This window comes from Bombina bombina, chromosome 2 (genome assembly GCF_027579735.1).
Source record: "Bombina bombina isolate aBomBom1 chromosome 2, aBomBom1.pri, whole genome shotgun sequence".
Lineage (NCBI taxonomy): Eukaryota > Metazoa > Chordata > Amphibia > Anura > Bombinatoridae > Bombina > Bombina bombina.
This window is the reverse complement of record NC_069500.1, coordinates 543455550-543481716: the sequence shown is the minus strand read 5'-3', so window position 1 is coordinate 543481716 and position 26167 is coordinate 543455550. Positions and strand designations below refer to the sequence as shown.

At 43.0% G+C, this 26167-nt stretch overlaps 1 protein-coding gene across 1 annotated transcript in view; it reads right to left on the bottom strand.

Moving 5' to 3' along the window:
* SPIN1 (spindlin 1) overlaps positions 1-26167 on the bottom strand; it is a gene marked incomplete in the record, with an annotated part of 333933 nt that overhangs the window by 29395 nt on the left and 278371 nt on the right. Inside the window, 1 exon segment of the mRNA XM_053702399.1 lies at positions 5737-5970. Coding sequence (XP_053558374.1) covers positions 5737-5970 — 234 coding nt within the window.

The window sequence follows — 26167 nt, the reverse complement described above, 5'->3', positions numbered from 1 at the left end:
GTCCCCAGAACAACTTCCGTAGAAGTAAACAGTGCGATCAAGAAATCGCGAGTATCGATTCCAGAAGGAAAACTCCTGAAGGAGTAGTAAACCAAACATGAGCTTTTAAAAACAAATAAGTGTCATCCTAAACGGATGAAATAAAAGAAAAGGCAACCCGTAGGTTTTCGCCCTAAATGGAACACACACTTGCAGGACTAGCCTAACGGAACCCTGCTCACCCAAGCTCAGATTGGAAAGGATACTCAACCAGACTATAAGAAGATTACTTCATCCCCATATATTTAATTCTGTGAGCTATTCGAAGACTGCGAACGCCTATATCCATTAAGGATGGGATCGTCCAACAACGCCAAAACGTGCCGTAACATAACCTGAAGGCGTGCCAGTCTATAACGAAAAGCACAGCACACTTCCACCGGAGCCTCAGAAACAGTTGCTCCCCCGGAGAGCTGAACGGGCCACCCCATGCCTGTGGGGCCCGGGTTGACTGGACACTAAAAATCTTAAGCAGACATCTGGAAGCTGCAGATGTGCCATCGCCATCAGGATTTAAATATACGGAAACGTGCCGTAACCTCCACTTACTGTTGCTACACATGAAGGGTCACCTTGATTCAGATAGGGCATGCAATTTCAAACAACTTTCCAATTTACTTTTATTATAAATTTTGCTTTGTTCGCTTGGTATTCTTAGTTGAAAGCTAAACCTAGGAGGCTCATATGCAAATTTCTGAAAAGTTTGAGGCACGCTACCAAGACAGAGCACCATAACAAAATTGAATTAAAAATCTCTACAGTGCTGTGTACATACAATAAAGTTCCCCATAGTGCTGACATGCCCCCCTCATACACAAGTTAACAAGTACTAAATATGTAAAGTGGTGTAAATACTGATTGATTAATTGTCCCCTGGCTATGATGTACCGTATATACTGTACCTACTAATAAGCCTATGGGCTATGAGGGTACAACTTTATATTTATTTAAAGTACTTACCTGAAACTGGACCCACTCCCTTTTACGTACATAAAACCCCATACTCCAGTCTTCCCTTTTTCTTTCGGTAGCAGCTCTTTGAGGGGGGAAAAAAAAAACAGGCCTCAACTCAATCTGAGGACCCCTCGACTGGCTAATCAGTTAGGTGGGAGGGATAGAAATATTTACTGAGCTTTTGGGAATCTTTGCCTCCTAGTGGCCAGGAGTTGTATCCCAGAAGTAATGAACTTGTGAATTCTAACCACTTTACGTGGTTTTTGTGGATACCTACCAAATCAGGTCACTACTCAGAATTAAAAAGCCTATGAATTAGTGAAACTAAGAAATACATTTTACATGCTATACATTTCCTTTTTTGGCTTAACCCCATATAAGCATTCCTAGAAAGATATTTTCATTTTTTTTCCCCCTAGTACTCTAAAGGTCCACCTCTCTTTTTGCCAGATCAATCCCCATAAATAGGCGAAAGAACAAAAACAATAGTTAATATTCAAAGAGTAACTTCACCCAAGAAAAATAAATTGGAGATACTTTCCATTACTTGGGTCACAATAGAATTCAAACATCTGTCAAAGCAATTAAACAGAACAGAAAATAAATCATCATCAATATAATATATTTTTTCCCCACTCCATTCTATGAGGCAGCTAATTATCTAAAAAATTCCTTCATACTAAGTAAGCAAATTAGATTTAAGAGTCAGGCACTTCTTGTAGCCAAAGGTCTAGGGGCTGCTCCCTTCTATGTATATTACCCTCCTTTCAGCAGGTTTAAGTTTTAACTGTTTGGCAATGTCATAATACACTTATGAGGAGTAGTTAATACCTGAAATAGCTACCGAGCAGAGGTGCTATGGTGTCTCAGCATGCAGGGTTAATCTGAAATGATCTGTTGGTAACATCTGTTTGTTAAATAATGCATTGATCTAAAGACCCCCTTCCCCTCCCCCCCACCTCCTGCCATCACTTGGTACTGTGGGTTAAGGAGTTGCAAGGGGTGGATAGGTGGTCGTATTTTACAAAGAGGGTGGTTTGTGACAAGACAAATGAAGATTCAGGGATATAATTGAATGTAAAAGGAAGATTATATCAGAACTTGCCTGTGGACAGAATGAAAAAACATCTAAAGTGAGTTCCCACATACATATTGGAAACTTGGTAATATGTGCAAAATGTAGGTATTGTGTTTAATTGATGTCCCATTTTATTTTAAAGAACTATCTGTGCATTTATTTTTGTTCTTTATTTTATCTGTTTATGCAATTTGTGTAACCTCTTTTTGTTGTAATTAAACATATAAATAATCTAAGTCTGTCTTTGGGCTCTAATATCTGAATTTACACTCTGTAAAGATAAGGTTAACCCCTTAACGACTGAGGACGTGCAGGGTACGTCCTCAGAAAAAAGGCAGTTAATGCCTGAGAACGTACCCTGCACGTCCTCAGTGTGGAAAGCAGCTGGAAGCGATCCTGCTCGCTTCCAGCTGCTTTCCGGTTATTGCAGTGATGCCTCGATATGGAGGCATCCTGCAATAACCTTTTTAAGTCATCCGGTGCAGAGAGAGCCACTCTGTGGCCCTCTCTGCACCGGAGATCGGTTGCTCCCTGTGTTGGTGGGTGGGAGCCGGACCGGGAGGCGGGTGGCGGCCATCGATGGCCCTGTGGATGTGAAGGGGGGCGGGATCGTGGGCGGGGGTGGCTGGGGGCGCGGGCGTGCACGGGAGGGTGGGGGCGGGCGCGTGCACGGGGAGGGAGCAGGTGGGAACCGCTACACTGCAGAAAATGTGGAAATAAAAAATATAAAAAAATTGAAAATTAAAACAATCAGCAAGGTGGTGGGGGTTTGTCTGTGGGGGGTGGGGGGGGGGGAAGCTACACTACAGAAAAAAAAACAAACAAACAAAAAAAAAGCACTTTTTATTGTAAACTGGGTACTGGCAGACAGCTGCCAGTACCCAAGATGGCCCCCAATAAGGCAGAGGGGAGGGTTAGAGAGCGGTTTTGGGGGGGATCAGGGAGGTTGGGGGCTAAGGGGGGGATCCTACACAGTAGCATATGTAAATATGCTAAAAAAAAAAATTTCATTTTTTTTTTAAAACCCTTTTATTTTAGTACTGGCAGACTTTCTGCCAGTACTTAAGATGGCGGGGACAATTGTGGGGTGGGGGAGGGAAGGGAGCTGTTTGGGAGGGATCAGGGGGTGGGATGTGTCAGATGCGAGGCTGATCTCTACACTAAAGCTAAAATTAACCCTGCAAGCTCACTACAAACTCCCTAATTAACCCTTTCACTGCTAGCCATAATACACGTGTGAGGCGCAACAGGATTTAGTGGCCTTCTAATTACCAGAAAGCAACGCCAAAGTCATATATGTCTGCTATTTCTGAACAAAGGGGATCCCAGACAAGCATTTACAACCATTTGTGCCATAATTGCACAAGCTGTTTGTAAATGATTTCAGTGAGAAACCTAAAATTGTGAAAAATTTTACGTTTTTTTTAATTTGATCGCATTTGGCGGTGAAATGGTGGCATGAAATATACCAAAATGTGCCTAGATCAATACTTGGGGTTGTCTACTACACTACACTAAAGCTAAAATTAACCCTACAAGCTCCCTAATTAACCCCTTAACTGCTGGGCATGATACACTTGTGGTGCGCAGTGGCATTTAGCGGCCTTCTAATTACCAAAAAGCAACGCCAAAGCCATATATGTGTGCTATTTCTGAACAAAGGGGATCCCAGAGAAGAATTTACAACCATTTATGCCATAATTGCACAAGTTGTTTGTAAATAATTTCAGTGAGAAATCGAAAGTTTGTGAAAAAATTTGTGAAAAAGTGAACAATTTTTTGTATTTGATCGCATTTGGCGGTGAAATGGTGGTATGAAATATACCAAAATTGGCCTAGATCAATACTTTGGGATGTCTACTAAAAAAAAATATATACATGTCAAGGGATATTCAGGGATTCCTGAAAGATATCAGTGTTCTAATGTAACTAGCGCTAATTTTGGAAAAAAATGGTTTGGAAATAGCAAAGTGCTACTTGTATTTATGGCCCTATAACTTGCAAAAAAAGCAAAGAACATGTAAACATTGGGTATTTCTAAACTCAGGACAAAATTTAGAAACTATTTAGCATGGGTGTTTTTTGGTGGTTTTAGATATGTAACAGATTTTGGGGGTCAAAGTTAGAAAAAGTGTGTTTCTTTCCATTTTTCCTCATATTTTATCATTTTTTTTATAGTAATTTATAAGATATGATAAAAATAATGGTATCTTTAGAAAGTCCATTTAATGGCGAGAAAAACGGTATATAATATGTGTGGGTACAGTAAATGAGTAAGAAGAAAATTACAGCTAAACACAAACACCGCAAAAATGTAAAAATAGCCTTGGTCCCAAACGGACAGAAAATGGAAAAGTGCTCTGGTCACTAAGGGGTTAAAGTCACATTACCCAATTGTTAGTCGTAAGTTTATTCAAAACATTCAAAACTTTTGGTAGTGGCAGTATTGTTAATCTGGGTGATGTAGGCAGGATTTGGGTTTAATTGGTGTCCCTTTAGATCCTTGTAGAGGTAAAGGTGTAAGGGAACCAGAGGCTGAGTGCTATTAACCCCTTCATGTCCACCTGGGCAGATAGGCTTAGCCATCACAGGCAAGGGTAGTAAATAAAAGCTTTTCTTCCAGCATAAATATTTATTTTTCTTTTGCAAGTAAATAAATAGGAAGCAGTCTGCTTTATACTAATCCCTAACACTTCCTGTTCCCAGGTTACCTATTTAACAGAGAAGGAATGTGGCTTCATTTTCATTGTGCATGTCAATCAGGAACAAAGTAAGGGAGCAGAATATTATTTGGTAAAAAGGAACTTTTGTGTGGGAATGTGTGGGAGTGTAGCCAACAGAATCAACCATAAAAGAAGAATGGAAAATTAATATTTCAAGCATCAGGAGATCACTTTATAGTCGGAAGGACAAGCCAATTCCCAATTAAGAACCAAATGAGAGAGCATTATTTTTTTTCTCTGTGAGCTTTTTGATGTATGTTCAGTGGGGACATTGTGACGGTAAACTTTAATGCAATCTCTTCAGAGAGCCGGAAAATATACTAAAATAGACAACCTTGTGAGACTGTAAAAAAAAAAACTTTTGGGAATTGTGGGTGCCTTCCTGATTTCAACTTTTGCTTTGGTATCCCCTTGAAGATATTTGTGATCTTCTAGCCATTCATTTTCATAACTGGCATAAGTTTTACAGAATGGGAGCAATGAACAGAAGGCAAACTGAATTCTTATATGGTTGTGGCGACAAATATAAGAAACACACTTAAATAAATTAAACAGGATACAAAACACAAACATTTTTCTTATACGATTCAGAAAGAGCATACAATTTTTAACACATTTCCATTTTACTTGTATATCTATCTTTTTTTTCTTAGTACCTTTGTTGAAAAGTATACCTAGGTAGGCTCAGGAGCAGTAGTGCACTAAAGAGCTAGCTGCTGATTGGTGGCCGCACATATATGCCCCTTGTGACTGGCTCACCTGTGTTAGTAGTGCATTGCTGCCTCTTTACAAAGGATACCAAGAGAATAAACCAAATTAGATAATAGAAGTAAATTAGAAAGTTTTTTTTAAAATTGCAAGCTCGATCTGGCTAAGGAAAAAAAAATTGGGTTTCATGTCCCTTTAAAGATCTAAAAAAGACGTTTTACTACTACTACTTACTAGAGTCTGGCATGATGCGGAGATCTCCTTCTTTGTAGTCATCTAATAGCTGATACATATATAAAACGGGGTCCTTCTCGTAGGTTATATAAAACCATGTGTTCATTATGGGAGCTCTTGCTAAGACCATTCCTCTCCACTCATCCTTAGAACCATCTTCTGTTTCAAACATGTGTTCAACAGCTTTACCAATCATTGTGTCTGCCAAGTGAGCATCACTAATTCGAGATGAAGCTAAAATAGAAAATATATACAAGTTACTCGAGTGAATACAAAGGAATTACAAAAATTCCTTGCAGGAAAAAGAAAATGTATGCTTACCTGATAAATTTGTTTCTTTTTAGACACGATGAGTCCACGGATTTCATCCATACTTGTGGGATTACGCCTCCTGGTCAGCAGGAGGAAGCAAAGAGCACCACAGCAGAGCTGTATATATAACTCCTCCCTTCCCTCCCACTCCAGTCATTAGACCGAAGTTAGGAAGAGAAAGGAAAAGCTAAGGTGCAGAGGTGACTGAAGGTTAACCAAAAATAAAAACCTGTCTCAAATAACAGGGCGGGCCGTGGACTGATTGTGTCTAAAAAGAAACACATTTATCAGGTAAGCATACATTTTCTTTTCTTTTTAAAGACACGATGAGTCCATGGATTTCATCCTTACTTGTGGGATACAATACCAAAGCTATAGTACACGGATGAAAAAAGGAGGGACAAGACAGGGAACCTAAACGGAAGGCACCACTGCTTGAAGAACCTTTCTCCCAAAAACAGCCCCAGCCGAGGCAAAAGTATAAAATTTGTAAAATTTAGAAAAAGTGTGAAGAGAAGACCAAGTTGCAGCCTTGCAAATCTGCTCAACAGATGCATCATTTTTGAATGCCCATGAGGAAGCAACAGCCCTAGTGGAATGAACCGTAATCTTTTCAGGAGGCAGCTGTCCAGCAGTCTCAAATGCAAAGCGGATGATACTCTTCAGCCAATGAACCGTAATCTTTTCAGGAGGCAGCTGTCCAGCAGTCTCAAATGCAAAGCGGATGATACTCTTCAGCCAAAAGGAAAGAGGTAGCCATAGCTTTCTGACCCCTAATCTCGAAAAAACAAATAAAGAAGACGATTGACTAAAATCTTTAGTCACCTGTAAGTAAAATTTCAATGCACGGACTACGTCCAAATTGTGTAACAGACGTTCCTTCTGAGAAGGATTAGGACACAAAGGAGGAACAACAATCTCCTGATTAATGTTCTTGTCTGAAACAACTTTAGGAAGAAAACCAAGCTTAGTATGCAACACCACCTTATCCGCATGAAAAATAAGGTAAGGGGAATTATATTGTAATGCCGAAAGCTCAGATACTCTTCGAGCAGAAGAGATAGCAACTAGAAATAAAACTTTCCAAGACAATAACTTAATATCTATGGAATGCATAGGTTCAAACAGAACCCCCTGAAGAACTTTAAGAACTAAATTCAAACTCAAAGGAGGAGCAATTGGTCTAAACACAGGCCTGAGTCTAGTCAGAGCCTGACAAAAAGATCTGCCAAACGCTTATGCAACAAAATAGATAGAGCAGAGATCTGGCCCTTTAGGGAACTCGCTGATAACCCCCTCTCAAATCCTTCTTGGAGAAAAGACAAAATCCTAGGAACCCGAACCCTACTCCATGAGTAGCCCTTGGACTCACACCAATAAAGATATTTGCGCCATATCTTATGGTAAATCTTCCTAGCACAGGCTTACGTGCCTGAATCAAAGTATCTATGACCGAATCAGAAAAACCTTGCTTGGATAAAATTAAGCGTTCAATCTCCAAGCAGTCAGTTGCAGAGAAACTAGATTCGGTGATGGAAGGGACCCTGAATTAGAAGGTCCTTCCTCAATGGAAGCTTCCACGGTGGCAGAGATGACATGTCCACCAGATCGGCATACCAAATCCTGCGAGGCCACGCAGGAGCGATGAGGATCACTGATGCCCTCTCCTGTTTGATTCGAGCAATCACCCGGGGAAGGAAAGCAAACGGGGGGAATACATATGCTAGGCTGAAAGACCAAGGAACTGCCAAAGCATCTATCAGCTCAGCCTGGGGGTCCCTGGACCCGTAACTAGGAAGCTTGGCATTCTGACGAGACGCCATAAGATCCAACTACGGCCTACCCAATCTGAGAATCAGGTTGGGAAATATTTCCGGATGAAGTTCCCATTCTCCCAGATGAAAGGTCTGCCTGCTCAGAAAATCCGCTTCCCAGTTTTCCACGCCTGGGATGTAGATCACCAACAGATGGCAAGAGTGAGTCTCCGCCCACTGAATTATTTTGGCTACCTCGGTCATCGCTAAGTTGTTCCTCCCTGATGACTGATGTAAGCCACTGTCGTTATGTTGTCCGATTGGAATCTGATGGATTGGGCCGAGGCCAACTGAGGCCAGGCCAGAAGTGCATTGAATATCGCCCTCAGTTCTAGAATGTTGATGGGAAGGAGAGACTCTGCCCGAGTACATACTCCTTGAGCCCTTAAAGAGCCCCAGACTGCTCCCCATCCCAAAAGGCTGGCATCCATTGTCACAATCACCCATGAAGGTCTGCGAAAGCATGTCCCCTGGGATAGATGATCCAGAGACAACCACCACAGAAGAGAGTCCCTCGTATCCTGATCTAGGGTTATTTGAGGAGACAAATCTGTATAATCTCCGTTGCAGAGGCCTGAGGTGAAACCGAGCAAACGGAACGATGTCCATTGCCGCTACCATCAATCCAATTACCTCCATGCACTGAGCCACTGACGGCTGAGGATTGGACTGAATAGCTCGACATATATTCAGAAGCTTTAACCTTCTGACCTCCGTCAGAAAAATTTTCATGGATAGAGAGTCGATTAGAGTTCCCAAGAAGGGTACCCATGTCTGTGGTATTAAACTCTTTCCCAGATTTACCTTCCACCCGTGATTTCCCAGGAAGGATAGCACAATGTCGGTATGGGACTTAGATAGTTGATAAGATGACGTCTGGATCAGAATATCGTCCAGATAAGGCGCCACTGCAATGCCCCGCTGTCTTAGAACCGCCAGTAGAGACCCCAGAACCTTTGTGAAAATTCTGGGCACCGTGGCCAGACCGAAAGGGAGAGCCACAAACTGAAAATGTTTGTCCAGAAAGGCAAACCTCAGAAACTTGTGATGATCTATGTGCATAGGAACATGAAGATATGCATCCTTTAGATCCACTGTCGTCATAAATTGACCCTCTTGGATCAACTGAAGAATGGTACGAATAGTTTCCATATTGAAGGATGGAATTCTGAGAAACTTGTTTAGACTTTTGAGGTCTAAAATAGGTCTGAACGTTCCCTCTTTTTTGGGAACTACAAACAGATTTTAATAAAACCCCTGTCCCTGGTAATGTATTGAACGGGACACATTACTCCCATGGAGAAGTCTCCTACACAACGTAAGAACTCCTCTCTTTATCTGGTCTGCAGATAATCGTGAAAGAAGAAACCTTCCTCTGGGGGAAGAATTTCTGAACTCCAATTTGTATCCCTGAGACACTATTTCTATTGCCCAGGGATCCTGAACATCTCTTATCCAAGCCTGGATGAAGAATGAAAGTCTGCCCCTACTAGATCCGGTCCCGGATCGGGGGCCAACCCTTCATGCTGATTTGGAAGCAGCAGCAGGCTTCTTTGATTGTTTACCCTTGTTCCAAGACTGGTTGGGTCTCCAAGTGGACTTGGTTTGTGAATAGTTCCCTTCCTGTTTAGAGGAAGATGAAGGGGGGATTCCCTTGAAATTTCGAAAGGAACGAAAATTACTCTGTCGACCTCTCTGTGTGGATTTTTTATACTGAGGGAGGAGATGACCCTTGCCTCCCGTGATATCAGAAATAATTTCCTTCAAGTCAGGTCCGAACAGGGTCTTCCCCTTGTAAGGAATAGCCAAAAGTTTAGACTTGGATGACACATCCGCAGACCAAGACTTCAACCATAAGGCTCTGCGTGCTAAGATGGAAAAGCCCGAACTCAGCTGCCAATTTAGTAATCTGCAGAGAAGCATCCATAATAAACAATTTAGCTAATTTAAGAGCTTTAATCCGATCCTGTATCTCTTCCAAAGGAGTCTCAGTCTTAAGAGACTCTTCCAGAGCATCAAACCAATAAGCAGCCGCACTGGTAACCCTAACAATACAAGCCGCTGGTTGTAATAGGAATCCCTGGTGAACGTAAATCTTCATAAGGAGACCCTCTAACTTCTTATCCATAGGGTCTTTGAAAGCACAACTATCCTCAATAGGAATAGTAGTCCGTTTGGCCAGGGTAGAAATGGCTCCGACTATCTTAGGAACCATCTGCCAAGAGTCCCTAACAGCGTCGGCTATAGCGTACATCTTTTTAAAAACGAGAGAAGGAGAGAAAGGAATACCTGGTCTCTCCCATTCCTTCGCCATAATTTCTGAAGTCCTCTTTGGAACTGGAAAAACAGAGTAAGAAGGAACTTCCAAGTATCTGTCCAACTTACTCAATATCTCTGGAGGAACCACTATTGAGTCACAATCATCCAAAGTCACCAACACCTCCCTCAGTAATAGGCAGAGGTGTTCAAGCTTAAACCTGAAAGAAACCACTTCAGAATCAGTCAGGGGTAAGGCACTTCCTGAGTCAGAAAGTTCACCTTCGGACAGGACCTCAGTACCCTCCAACTCAGAACCCTGGGAGGGTACGTCCGCGATCGCCATCATAGTATCAGAGGCTGCATTGATAACGTAGTTGTCCCTTCTTGTACGCTTTGCCTTGCGATATGGGAAAGGCAGATAACGCATCAGAAAGTGTAGAGGACATAACTGCAGCTATGTCCTTTAACGTGATTGCTGCAGAAACTGGTGAAATACATGGCACCGCTTGAGCGGGCGTTAAGGGCTGTGACGCTTGGGAAGAAAGCTGCGGCATACTATGCATCTCATCTGTAGACTCCTGAGAAGTATCCGCCTTGGGCAAAGTTTTATAAAAAAAAAATTTGTTCTCTATAGTGTAAAGCCCTCTTAATGCATGAGGGACAAAAAGGAACAGGAGGTTCCACATTGGCATTCAAACACATGGAACATGTAACATTCTGGATATCATCCGAATCCATGATAGCAAAAAGCAAGAAAATATTGGTCTTGGCTCCTTTAAATTGTATAGAACCTCAATTTATGGTCAATACACACAATGAGTATAAGCACTAATTAAATACTTGTCAATACATTTGAAAATGACAAGATACTGTGCTTTAAGCTAGACTATTTCTATATAATGCGTTTTTAACAAAAGAAAAAAAAAACCTCTTCGTCTCAATAGCTCTGCTGAGGCGCCTACCCGCCCCCACGGTCCACCGACCACTCTTAGTCAAAACTCCAGATTGTATCTCAGAACGCCAAAGACTGCCTGCTTAGTTTGCAACCATGCAGTCGTGGCGCCACTCCTGACATGCAATGAACCTTACTGACAGTCGGGACTCCGGAGTACTAATCACTGCGTGGTTTCACAGTCCCAAGCACACCAAAGTAAGCCCCGCCCTTCGTGGGTGTCGCGTAAGCCATCCGACTAAGGTTGCATAAGAAAAGCCTTAATCGACGTCAGTTCACCCAAAACACACAGCCATGAACCGGAGCCTCTTTTCAAAGCTCCGGTAAAACATACCCCCAGCGTCTGCCCCCAGTACACAGTGACCGTTAGGTGAGCCCTCACTGTAAGAGCCCATGTCCACCAATAAATTACAGTCCCAGTTATAACTGAAATAATAGTGTCGGTTGTCATGGCCATATGAAAACCCCACAAGCTGTTCAATAGGAAAAGTCCTTCCCAGAGAGCCCATGTTTCCCAACAGACGAGTGTGGGATTAACAAGTGCACAGTCATTTCTGAGATACTATGTGGCCCAGAAAAATAAGACACTGCAATTACCTCGATGCTGACCGACAGCATGATAGGTCCCACAGGATCAAGAGGTCTTCTCCCTCCTATAGCTCTGTGGAGACAGACAGAGCCTTAGTATCTTCTAAGGCCATCTTTGAAAAGGGCAGCAACACAATATGGGAGGGGCAGTGAGAATTATGTCCCACCAGCTCCCATTGCTTTAAAGCCACCAGTAGCTCTACTCTAGAGGCTGACAAGGAATACGGCTACACCCTATAATAACATAGCACTCACTGGTACCATTTTAAAAATAATAAACTCTTGATTGAAGAATCTAAACACTTCACTTTACCTCTTCCTATCACTAACACAGGCAAAGAGAATGACTGGAGTGGGAGGGAAGGGAGGAGCTATATATACAGCTCTGTTGTGGTGCTCTTTGCCTCCTCCTGCTGACCAGGAGACATAATCCCACAAGGATGAAATCCGTAGACTCATCGTGTCTTTAAACAAACAAAAAAAAAAAAAAAAAAAATCAATCAATTGATATTTACCCCAGAAACAGAATTTATTGCGCGCCCGTAAACAGGCAAATTCGCCCACTTACAGGCGTGCAATAAATAACTAGCCATTACAAGTGGTTGTTTTTTTGCTACTGCAAGCTCGCTGTAGCAATTAGCGCTCCAAAAATTAAATCAGATCTCCAGTTAATTTTCCAAAAGTGCCCCAAAATAAAGTATGTTTTAGGTTTTTTTTTTGTTAAACGAGCTTTGTTTGAAAATTATACAATACAACCAAGGCAAATGTTATAATCAACAATCAATGTCAGGTCTAACAATAAACTTGCCGACATGCCTAGTCGATGTTCTTAATAGATGCTTCTTAATAGATGCATCATATTAAGTGTCCAGCGATTTAACATCAATGTGAGGAACTAAATCCCTCAAATCTGAGCTTGTTTTACTGAATTTTACAGTAATTGGCATTGAGTGTTCAAATGAGGGGGTTAGAGTAAGGGAATAAGAAGAGGGAAAAGGGGGAGGAGAAAGAGGGAGAAAAAAAATGGGGGAAGGGTGGGGGGAGGGTTAGTGGCTACCGGACCTCTAGTTAGTATCTTTGGGATTAACTGCCGGTGGTCTGCCGCGTGCGGTAGTAAAGTTAGATGCCCTTCCCATGCCAGTTGCATGAGTTTGTGTGTCATTTTCCTTGTCTTTCGGTAAGGATATTGTTCGAGTTGGAGCAGATCTCCGACTCTAGCCCTCCACTCCGATAGGGTTGGAGTTTTTTGCGATTTCCAGTACCTAGGTATCAGCCCCTTAGCTGCACTGAGCATCAGGAGCATGAGTTGCCGTTCTTCCCCTCCGCTTGTCCCAGGGAGGTCGTGATATAGCAGGTGACATGGGTTAGGTATGATGTTGATGCTCAGAACTCTGCCCATATCCCTCAACACCTCGTCCCAGAAAGATCTGATATGGGGAGACGTCCAACACATATGGAGCAACGTGCCCCCCTCGCCACAGCCCCTCCAGCACTCCCCGCTCGTGTTTGGGTAGATTTTTTTAAGCCTCTGCAGTGTTAGGAACCAGCGACTCAAGAATTTGTAATGCATCTCCTGAATTCTGGTCGACAAGAGTTTTTTTTGTTTTTCTTGAATATTGCATGCCAGTCACCTGTCTCAATAACCAGCCCCAGCTCATTGTGCCAGGCATGTACATAGGATGGCAGGTCCGAATCTCCCTTCATGAGAAGTATTCTGTAGAGTTGAGAGATTAGATGTCTAGGGGGCTGTTGTGAGACGCATAGTGTTTTGAAAGGAGTTTTTCGCCTGCTAAAGTTATTTTTGTGTCTGTGTGTCGAGTAAAAGTGGGAGAGAGTTGTGCCACGCTAAACCACGAGGCGAATGTCTGGCTATCCCATTCCACAAGTTCGGACTGGGGCTTTATTTTCCCTCGGTACAAGGTGTGCGTTATAATGTCTGTTAGTGGGTGTGTGTGTGTTCTGGCACGCTAAGTCTCAGTCCGATGTCTGGGTCTCATACTGGGGTTAGAGGTGAAGTGCAGGTTGAAATGGAGGGTTCAACTCTGACTATCCTGTCTCACACTGTGAAGACTTCCCGTAGGAGTGGGTAGTGGCGAGCGTCACCCAAGCCAGTGCGCCCACGTTCCCTCTATGGATTATCTCGCAATCTAGCTGTGTCCATGCTTTGCTGTTTGAATTATGGCACCATTCTATTAGTCTCTGTAGATTTATAGCCCTCCGATTTATATCTAAGTGGAGAACCCCTGCTTCTCCCCCTTCCCTGGGCAGGTATAATGTTTTGCCGTTAACTCTAGGTTTTTATCCCATTCCATATGTATGCCTCCATCTGTATTTGGTGAAGTAAATGTGTTGATGTCGAAATCGGTATGGCTTGGAGGACAGAGAGGACTCTGGGGAGAATATTCATTTTGACTATGCCGATTCGGCCGAGCCATGATATCGTTTTGTTTTTCCAGCCGGAGAGGTCTCTCACCACCTCGTCCCTTATTGCCCTATAATTATTATTTACCGTTTCTCTTATCTGTGGTGTGAGAGAGATACCTAAGTATTTGATAGAGGATGACGCAATTTTGATCGGGCAGTGTTGTCTAAGGCTAGTGAAAATGCTGTTGGGCTCGGATATATTCAGTATCTCAGACTTTGAGGGGTTTAGGAGGAAGTTCGAGACCACCCCGTATCTAGAAAACTCTGCTAGGGCCGCTTGGAGTGAGGGGATTGCGTCAGAGATTGTTAGCAGAATATCATCAGCATACATTGCTATCTTGTGTTCTGTATTCCTACAGTGATGCCTTTAATTTCTGGGTTATTTCGCATGCTGCTAGCTAGCGTTTCTATGGCGAGGGCAAATGGTAGTTGTCAAGGTATTTGAAATATTATTAGATGATATACACAGGTATACTTATTATTTAATGGTGATGTGGCTGTATACATAAAATAATTCACTTGATTTGTAAAACTCCAAAAGATCACTGTATGTAAATCAAACCCCCACTCTCACTCATCAGAAGACAGTTGGCCTAGTTAATCTCAGACTGTCATTTCAAAGAAAGAGAAATTGTTTCAAAAGAAATGGCCATGTTTATTTTGTATATCATAAATCTGGGATCAAACACGAAGTTTCCCTTTCTTGATTAACAGAACATCTGAGAGCAAGATAGTCACTTTAAAACATCCCTTACCCCATACAGTGAATAGAGACGTAAATGTCTAAAACTTTTAATTTAAGGCCTAATGAAATGCTCACAATTTCAAGGAAGTGGAAATTAGCATGATGGAGTCTCAAAAATACATGCCCATATATGGGTTTCCTGCCAAGGTGAGGAGCCGATCCGTCTGGGAGAAGGTTTGAAAACACAAACATTTTCAAGAACTGAAATTTTTAACAACCACAAGTTAAATGATCTCCTATGGAGTTTCCCATGTGGAGCCCCCAGACAAATTGGCATTTAAAGTCCCTGTATGGCTTAAATAAAAATAAATCTTGCAAAAGGAATAATATCTTCATGTAGTCAAGATAATCAAATGAGAATATATATATATATATATATATATATATATATATATATATATATATATATATATATATATATATATAACATAATTTATGTAAGAACTTACCTGATAAATTCATTTCTTTCATATTAGCAAGAGTCCATGAGCTAGTGACGTATGGGATATACATTCCTACCAGGAGGGGCAAAGTTTCCCAAACCTTAAAATGCCTATAAATACACCCCTCACCACACCCACAATTCAGTTTAACGAATAGCCAAGAAGTGGGGTGATAAGAAAAAACAGAATTTATGTTTACCTGATAAATTACTTTCTCCAACGGTGTGTCCGGTCCACGGCGTCATCCTTACTTGTGGGATATTCTCTTCCCCAACAGGAAATGGCAAAGAGCCCAGCAAAGCTGGTCACATGATCCCTCCTAGGCTCCGCCTTCCCCAGTCATTCGACCGACGTAAAGGAGGAATATTTGCATAGGAGAAATCATATGATACCGTGGTGACTGTAGTTAAAGAAAATAAATTATCAGAGCTGATTAAAAAACCAGGGCGGGCCGTGGACCGGACACACCGTTGGAGAAAGTAATTTATCAGGTAAACATAAATTCTGTTTTCTCCAACATAGGTGTGTCCGGTCCACGGCGTCATCCTTACTTGTGGGAACCAATACCAAAGCTTTAGGACACGGATGAAGGGAGGGAGCAAATCAGGTCACCTAGATGGAAGGCACCACGGCTTGCAAAACCTTTCTCCCAAAAATAGCCTCAGAAGAAGCAAAAGTATCAAATTTGTAAAATTTAGTAAAAGTGTGCAGTGAAGACCAAGTCGCTGCCTTACATATCTGATCAACAGAAGCCTCGTTCTTGAAGGCCCATGTGGAAGCCACAGCCCTAGTGGAATGAGCTGTGATTCTTTCAGGAGGCTGCCGTCCGGCAGTCTCGTAAGCCAATCTGATGATGCTTTTAAGCCAAAAAGAGAGAGAGGTAGAAGTTGCTTTTTGACCTCTCCTTTTACCAGAATAAACAACAAACAAGGAAGATGTTTGTCTAAAATCCTTTGTAGCATCTAAATAGAATTTTAGAGCACGAACTACGTCCAAATTGTGCAACAAACGTTCCTTCTTTGAAACTGGATTCGGACACAAAGAAGGCACGACTATCTCCTGGTTAATGTTTTTGTTAGAAACAACTTTCGGAAGAAAACCATGTTTAGTACGCAAAACCACCTTATCTGCATGGAACACCAGATAAGGAGGAGAACACTGCAGAGCAGATAATTCTGAAACTCTTCTAGCAGAAGAAATTGCAACCAAAAACAAAACTTTCCAAGATAATAACTTAATATCAACGGAATGTAAGGGTTCAAACGGAACCCCCTGAAGAACTGAAAGAACTAAATTGAGACTCCAAGGAGGAGTCAAAGGTTTGTAAACAGGCTTGATTCTAACCAGAGCCTGAACAAAGGCTTGAACATCTGGCACAGCTGCCAGCTCTTTGTGAAGTAACACAGACAAGGCAGAAATCTGTCCCTTCAAGGAACTTGCAGATAATCCTTTCTCCAAACCTTCTTGAAGAAAGGATAGAATCTTAGGAATTTTTATCTTGTCCCAAGGGAATCCTTTAGATTCACACCAACAGATATATTTTTTCCATATTTTGTGGTAGATTTTTCTAGTTACAGGCTTTCTGGCCTGAACAAGAGTATCAATGACAGAATCTGAGAACCCTCGCTTTGATAAGATCAAGCGTTCAATCTCCAAGCAGTCAGTTGGAGTGAGACCAGATTCGGATGTTCGAACGGACCTTGAACAAGAAGGTCCCGTCTCAAAGGTAGCTTCCATGGTGGAGCCGATGACATATTCACCAGGTCTGCATACCAAGTCCTGCGTGGCCACGCAGGAGCTATCAAGATCACCGATGCCCTCTCCTGATTGATCCTGGCTACCAGCCTGGGGATGAGAGGAAACGGCGGGAATACATAAGCTAGTTTGAAGGTCCAAGGTGCTACTAGTGCATCTACTAGAGTCGCCTTGGGATCCCTGGATCTGGACCCGTAGCAAGGAACCTTGAAGTTCTGACGAGAGGCCATCAGATCCATGTCTGGAATGCCCCACAACTGAGTAATTTGGGCAAAGATTTCCGGATGGAGTTCCCACTCCCCCGGATGAAATGTCTGACGCTTCCCAATTTTCCACTCCTGGGATGTGGATTGCAGACAAGTGGCAGGAGTGAGTCTCCGCCCATTGAATGATTTTGGTCACTTCTTCCATCGCCAGGGAACTCCTTGTTCCCCCCTGATGGTTGATGTACGCAACAGTCGTCATGTTGTCCGATTGAAACCGTATGAATTTGGCCTTTGCTAGCTGAGGCCAAGCCTTGAGAGCATTGAATATCGCTCTCAGTTCCAGAATATTTATCGGGAGAAGAGATTCTTCCCGAGACCAAAGACCCTGAGCTTTCAGGGGTCCCCAGACCGCGCCCAGCCCACCAGACTGGCGTCGGTCGTGACAATGACCCACTCTGGTCTGCGGAAGCTCATCCCCTGTGACAGGTTGTCCAGGGACAGCCACCAACGGAGTGAATCTCTGGTCCTCTGATCTACTTGTATCGTCGGAGACAAGTCTGTATAATCCCCATTCCACTGACTGAGCATGCACAGTTGTAATGGTCTTAGATGAATTCGCGCAAAAGGAACTATGTCCATTGCCGCTACCATCAAACCTATTACTTCCATGCACTGCGCTATGGAAGGAAGAGGAACAGAATGAAGTATTTGACAAGAGTTTAGAAGTTTTGATTTTCTGGCCTCTGTCAGAAAAATCCTCATTTCTAAGGAGTCTATTATTGTTCCCAAGAAGGAAACCCTTGTTGACGGAGATAGAGAACTTTTTTCTACGTTCACTTTCCACCCGTGAGATCTGAGAAAGGCCAGGACAATGTCCGTGTGAGCCTTTGCTTGTGGAAGGGACGACGCTTGAATCAGAATGTCGTCCAAGTAAGGTACTACTGCAATGTCCCTTGGTCTTAGCACCGCTAGAAGGGACCCTAGCACCTTTGTGAAAATTCTTGGAGCAGTGGCTAATCCGAACGGAAGTGCCACAAACTGGTAATGCTTGTCCAGAAATGCGAACCTTAGGAACCAATGATGTTCCTTGTGGATAGGAATATGTAGATACGCATCCTTTAAATCCACCGTGGTCATGAATTGACCTTCCTGGATGGAAGGAAGAATTGTTCGAATGGTTTCCATTTTGAACGATGGAACCTTGAGAAACTTGTTTAGGATCTTGAGATCTAAGATTGGTCTGAATGTTCCCTCTTTTTTGGGAACTACGAACAGATTGGAGTAGAACCCCATCCCTTGTTCTCCTAATGGAACAGGATGAATCACTCCCATTTTTAACAGGTCTTCTACACAATGTAAGAATGCCTGTTTTTTTATGTGGTCTGAAGACAATTGAGACCTGTGGAACCTCCCCCTCGGGGGAAGCCCCTTGAATTCCAGAAGATACCCTTGGGAGACTATTTCTAGCGCCCAAGGATGCAGAACATCTCTTGCCCAAGCCTGAGCGAAGAGAGAGAGTCTGCCCCCCACCAGATCCGGTCCCGGATCAGGGGCCAACATCTCATGCTGTCTTGGTGGCAGGTTTCTTGGCCTGCTTACCTTTGTTCCAGCCTTGCATTGAGAAGTATTACCCTCTTGCTTAGAGGACGTAGCACTTGGGGCTGGTCCGTTTCTGCGAAAGGGACGAAAATTAGGTTTATTTTTGGCCTTGAAAGACCTATCCTGAGGAAGGGCGTGGCCCTTGCCCCCAGTGATATCAGAAATAATCTCTTTCAAGTCAGGGCCAAACAGCGTTTTCCCCTTGAAAGGAATGTTAAGCAATTTGTTCTTGGAAGACGCATCCGCTGACCAAGATTTTAGCCAAAGCGCTCTGCGCGCCACAATAGCAAACCCAGAATTTTTCGCCGCTAATCTAGCCAATTGCAAAGTGGCGTCTAGGGTGAAAGAGTTAGCCAATTTGAGAGCATGAATTCTGTCCAAAATCTCCTCATAAGAAGAATCTTTATTGAGCGCCTTTTCTAGTTCATCGAAACTGGAAATTGATTTGTAGAAGGTAACCTTGCTGAACAAACATCTTTTTAAGCAAACCCTCTAATTTTTTATCCATAGGATCTTTGAAAGCACAACTATCTTCTATGGGTATAGTGGTGCGTTTGTTTAGAGTAGAAACCGCCCCCTCGACCTTGGGGACTGTCTGCCATAAGTCCTTTCTGGGGTCGACCATAGGAAACAATTTCTTAAATATAGGGGGAGGGACGAAAGATATGCCGGGCCTTTCCCATTCTTTGTTTACAATGTCCGCCACCCGCTTGGGTATAGGAAAAGCTTCGGGGGGCCCCGGGACCTCTAGGAACTTGTCCATTTTACATCATTTCTCTGGAATGACCAAATTCTCACAATCATCCAGAGTAGATAACACCTCCTTAAGCAGGGCGCGGAGATGTTCCAATTTAAATTTGAATGTAATTACATCAGGTTCAGCTTGTTGAGAAATTTTCCCTGAATCTGAAATTTCTCCCTCAGACAAAACCTCCCCGGCCCCCTCAGATTGGTGTAGGGGCACTTCAGAACCAATATCATCAGCGTCCTCATGCTCTTCAGTATTTTCTAAAACAGAGCAGTCGCGCTTTCGCTGATAAGTGGGCATTTTGGCTAAAATGTTTTTGATAGAATTATCCAGCCGTTAATTGTTGCATAGTAAGGAGTATTGGCGCACTAGATGTACTAGGGGCCTCCTGTGTGGGCAAGACTGGTGTAGACGAAGGAGGGGATGATGCAGTACCATGCTTACTCCCCTCACTTGAGGAATCATCTTGGGCATCATTTTCTCTAAATTTTGTGTCACATAAATCACATCTATTTAAATGAGAAGGAACCTTGGCTTCCCCACATACAGAACACAGTCTATCTGGTAGTTCAGACATGTTAAACAGGCATAAACTTGATAACAAAGTACAAAAAACGTTTTAAAATAAAACCGTTACTGTCACTTTAAATTTTAAACTGAACACACTTTATTACTGCAAATGTGAAAAAGTATGAAGGAATTGTTCAAAATTCACCAAAATTTCACCACAGTGTCTTAAAGCCTTAAAAGTATTGCACACCAAATTTGAAAGCTTTAACTCTTAAAATAACGGAACCGGAGCCGTTTTTATATTTAACCCCTTTACAGTCCCTGGTATCTGCTTTGCTGAGACCCAACCAAGCCCAAAGGGGAATACGATACCAAATGACGCCTTCAGAAAGTCTTTTCTATGTATCAGAGCTCCTCACACATGCATCTGCATGTCATGCTTCCCAAAAACAAGTGCGCAATAGAGGCGCGAAAATGAGGCTCTGCCTATGATTAGGGAAAGCCCCTAGAGAATAAGGTGTCCAATACAGTGCCTGCCGGTTATTTTACATAATTCCCAAGAATAAAATAATTCCTCAAAGCTATGAAGTATTAAAATATGCTTATATATTAATCGTTTTAGCCCAGAAAATGTCTACAGTCTTAAAAGCCCTTGTGAAGCCCTTTTTTTCTTATGTAATAAAAATGGCTTACCGGATCCCATAGGGAAAATGACAGCTTCCAGCATTACATCGTCTTGTTAGAAATGTGTCATACCTCAAGCAGCAAAAGTCTGCTCACTGTTTCCCCCAACTGAAGTTAATTCCTCTCAACAGTCCTGTGTGGAAACAGCCATCGATTTTAGTAACGGTTGCTAAAATCATTTTCCTCTTACAAACAGAAATCTTCATCACCTTTCTGTTTCAGAGTAAATAGTACATACCAGCACTATTTTAAAATAAACTCTTGATTGAATAATAAAAACTACAGTTAAACACCAAAAAACTCTAAGCCATCTCCGTGGAGATGTTGCCTGTACAACGGCAAAGAGAATGACTGGGGAAGGCGGAGCCTAGGAGGGATCATGTGACCAGCTTTGCTGGGCTCTTTGCCATTTCCTGTTGGGGAAGAGAATATCCCACAAGTAAGGATGACGCCGTGGACCGGACACACCTATGTTGGAGAAAAGTGCGAAAGCATATAAAATAAGGAATTGGAATAATTGTGCTTTATACAAAAAAATCAAAACCACCACAAAAAAGGGCGGGCCTCATGGACTCTTGCTAATATGAAAGAAATGAATTTATCAGGTAAGTTCTTACATAAATTATGTTTTCTATCATGTAATTAGCAAGAGTCCATGAGCTAGTGACGTATGGGATAATGATTACCCAAGATGTGGATCTTTCCACACAAGAGTCACTAGAGAGGGAGGGATAAAATAAAGACAGCCAATTCCTGCTGAAAATAATCCACACCCAGAATAAAATTTTTAATGAAAAAACATAAGCAGAAGATTCAAACTGAAACCACTGCCTGAAGTACGTTTCTACCAAAAACTGCTTCAGAAGAAGAAAACACATCAAAATGGTAGAATTTAGTAAAAGTATGCAAAGAGGACCAAGTTGCTGTTTTGCAAATCTGATCAACCGAAGCTTCATTCTTAAACGCCCAGGAAGTAGAAACTAACCTAGTAGAATGAGCTGTAATCCTTTGAGGCGGAGTGTTACCCGACTCAACATAGGCATGATGAAATAAAGATTTCAACCAAGATGCCAAAGAAATGGCAGAAGCTTTCTGGTCTTTTCTAGAACCGGAAAAGATGACAAATAGACTAGAAGTCTTTCGGAAAGACTTAATAGCTTCAACATAATATTACAAAGCGCTAACAGCATCCAAAGAATGCAATGATTTCTCCTTAGAATTCTTAGGATTAGGGCATAATGAAGGAACCACAATTTCTCTACTAATGTTGTTAGAATTCACAACCTTAGGTAAAAAATTCAAAAGAAGTTCGCAGCACCGCCTTATCCTGATGCAAAATCAGAAAAGGAGACTCACAAAAAAACAGAATTTATGTTTACCTGATAAATTACTTTCTCCAACGGTGTGTCCGGTCCACGGCGTCATCCTTACTTGTGGGATATTCTCCTCCCCAACAGGAAATGGCAAAGAGCCCAGCAAAGCTGGTCACATGATCCCTCCTAGGCTCCGCCTACCCCAGTCATTCGACCGACGTTAAGGAGGAATATTTGCATAGGAGAAACCATATGTTACCGTGGTGACTGTAGTTAAAGAAAATAAATTATCAGACCTGATTAAAAAAACCAGGGCGGGCCGTGGACCGGACACACCGTTGGAGAAAGTAATTTATCAGGTAAACATAAATTCTGTTTTCTCCAACATAGGTGTGTCCGGTCCACGGCGTCATCCTTACTTGTGGGAACCAATACCAAAGCTTTAGGACACGGATGAAGGGAGGGAGCAAATCAGGTCACCTAAATGGAAGGCACCACGGCTTGCAAAACCTTTCTCCCAAAAATAGCCTCAGAAGAAGCAAAAGTATCAAATTTGTAAAATTTAGAAAAAGTGTGCAGTGAAGACCAAGTCGCTGCCTTACATATCTGATCAACAGAAGCCTCGTTCTTGAAGGCCCATGTGGAAGCCACAGCCCTAGTGGAGTGAGCTGTGATTCTTTCAGGAGGCTGCCGTCCGGCAGTCTCATAAGCCAATCGGATAATGCTTTTAATCCAGAAGGAGAGAGAGGTAGAAGTTGCTTTTTGACCTCTCCGTTAACCAGAATAAACAACAAACAAAGACAAAGTTTGTCTGAAATCCTTAGTAGCTGCTAAGTAAAATTTGAGAGCACGAACTACATCCAAGTTGTGCAACAAACGTTCCTTCTTTGAAACTGGATTAGGACACAAAGAAGGCACAACTATCTCCTGGTTAATGTTTTTGTTAGAAACAACTTTTGGAAGAAAACCAGGTTTAGTACGCAAAACCACCTTATCTGCATGGAACACCAGATAAGGAGAAGAACACTGCAGAGCAGATAATTCTGAAACTCTTCTAGCAGAAGAAATTGCAACCAAAAACAAAACTTTCCAAGATAATAACTTAATATCAACGGAATGTAAGGGTTCAAACGGAACCCCCTGAAGAACTGAAAGAACTAGTTTGAGACTCCAAGGAGGAGTCAAAATTTTGTAAACAGGCTTGATTCTAACCAGAGCCTGAACAAAGGCTAGAACATCTGGCACAGCTGCCAGCTTTTTGTGAAGTAACACAGACAAGGCAGAAATCTGTCCCATCAAGGAACTTGCAGATAATCCTTTTTCCAATCCTTCTCGAAGGAAGGATAGACTCTTAGGAATCTTAACCTTGTCCCAAGGGAATCCTGCAGATTCACACCAACAGATATACCAAATTATGTGGTAATTTTTCTGGTTACAGGCTTTCAGGCCTGAACAAGAGTATTAATAACAGAATCTGAGAACCCTCGCTTTGATAAGATCAAGCGTTCAATCTCCAAGCAGTCAGCTGGAGTGGGTCGAACGGACCTAGAACAAGAAGGTCTCGTCTCAAAGGTAGCTTCCATGGTGGAGCCGATGACATATTCACCAGATCTGCATACCAAGTCCTGCGTGGCCACGCAGGAGCTATCAAAATCACCGACGCCCTCTCCTGATTGATCCTGGCTACCAGCCTGGGGATGAGAGGAAACGGCGGGAACACATAAGCTAGTTTGAAGGTCCAAGGTGCTACTAGTGCATCCACTAGAGCCGCCTTGGGATCCCTGGATCTGTACCCGTAGTAAGGAACTCTGAAGTTCTGACGAGAGGCCATCAGATCCATGTCTGGAATGCCCCACGGTTGAGTGACTTGGGCAAAGATTTCCGGATGGAGTTCCCACTCCCCCGGATGCAATGTCTGACGACTCAGAAAATCCGCTTCCCAATTTTCCACTCCTGGGATGTGGATAGCAGACAGGTGGCAGGAGTGAGACTCCGCCCATAGAATGATTTTGGTCACTTCTTCCATCGCTAGGGAACTCCTTGTTCCCCCCTGATGGTTGATGTATGAACTTGGCCCTCGCTAGCTGAGGCCAAGCTTTGAGAGCATTGAATAACGCTCTCAGTTCCAGAATATTTATCGGTAGAAGAGATTCTACCCGAGACCAAAGACCCTGAGCATTCAGGGATCCCCAGACCGCGCCCCAGCCCATCAGACTGGCGTCGGTCGTGACAATGACCCACTCTGGTCTGCGGAAGGTCATCCCTTGAGACAGGTTGTCCAGGGACAGCCACCAACGGAATGAGTCTCTGGTCCTCTGATTTACTTGTATCTTCGGAGACAAGTCTGAATAGTCCCCATTCCACTGACTGAGCATGAACAGTTGTAATGGTCTTAGATGAATGCGCACAAAAGGAACTATGTCCATTGCCGCTACCATCAAACCTATCACTTCCATGCACTGCGCTATGGAAGGAAGAGGAACGGAATGAAGTATCCGACAAGAGTCTAGAAGTTTTGTTTTTCTGGCTTCTGTCAGAAAAATCCTCATTTCTAAGGAGTCTATTATAGTTCCCAAGAAGGGAACCCTCGTTGACGGAGATAGAGAACTCTTTTCCACGTTCACTTTCCATCCGTGAGATCTGAGAAAGGCCAGGACAATGTCCGTGTGAGCCTTTACTTGAGGAAGGGACGACGCTCGAATCAGAATGTCGTCCAAGTAAGGTACTACAGCAATGCCCCTTGGTCTTAGCACCGCCAGAAGGGACCCTAGTACCTATGAGAAAATCCTAGGAGCAGTGGCTAATCCGAAAGAAAACGCCACGAACTGGAAATGCTTGTCCAGGAATGCAAACCTTAGGAACCGATGATGTTCCTTGTGGATAGGAATATGTAGATACGCATCCTTGAAATCCACCTTGGTCATGAATTGACCTTCCTGGATGGAAGGAAGAAGTGTTCGAATGGTTTCCATCTTGAACGATGGAACCTTGAGAAACTTGTTCAAGATCTTGAGATCTAAGATTGGTCTGAACGTTCCCTCTTTTTTGGGAACTATGAACAGATTGGAGTAGAACCCCATCCCTTGTTCTCCTAATGGAACAGGATGAATCACTCCCATTTTTAGCAGGTCTTCTACCCAATGTAAGAATGCCTGTCTTCTTATGTGGTCTGAAGACAACTGAGACCTGTGGAACCTCCCCCTTGGAGGAAGCCCCTTGAACTCCAGAGAATAACCTTGGGAGACTATTTCTAGCGCCCAAGGATCCAGAACATCTCTTGCCCAAGCCTGAGCGAAGAGAGAGAGAGTCTGCCCCCCACCAGATCCGGTCCCGGATCGGGGGCCAACATTTCATGCTGTCTTGGTAGCAGTGGCAGGTTTCCTGGCCTGCTTTCCTTTGTTCCAGCCTTGCATAGGTCTCCAGGCTGGATTGGCTTGAGAAGTATTACCTTCCTGCTTAGAGGACGTAGCCCTTGGGGCTGATCCGTTTCTGCGAAAGGGACGAAACTTAGGTTTATTTTTGGTCTTGAAAAGACCTATCCTGAGGAAGGGCGTGGCCCTTGCCCCCAGTGATATCAGAGATAATCTCTTTCAAGTCAGGGCCAAAGAGTGTTTTCCCCTTGAAAGGAATGTCAAGCAATTTGTTCTTGGAAGACGCATCCGCTGCCCAAGATTTTAACCAAAGCGCTCTGCGCCACAATAGCAAACCCAGAATTTTTTCGCCGCTAACCTAGCCAATTGCAAGGTGGCGTCTAGGGTGAAAGAATTAGCCAATTTAAGAGCACGAATTCTGTCCATAATCTCCTCATAAGAAGAAGAATTACAAATAATCGCCTTTCCTAGCTCATCAAACTAGAAACACGCGGCTGCAGTGACAGGGACAATGCATGCAATTGGTTGTAGAAGGGAACCTTGCTGAACAAACATCTTTTTAGCAGACCTTCTAATTTTTTATCCATAGGATCTTGGAAAGCACAACTATCTTCTATGGGTATAGTGGCGCGCTTGTGTAGAGTAGAAACCGCCCCCTCGACCTTGGGGACTGTCTGCCATCAGTCCTTTCTGGGGTCGACTATAGGA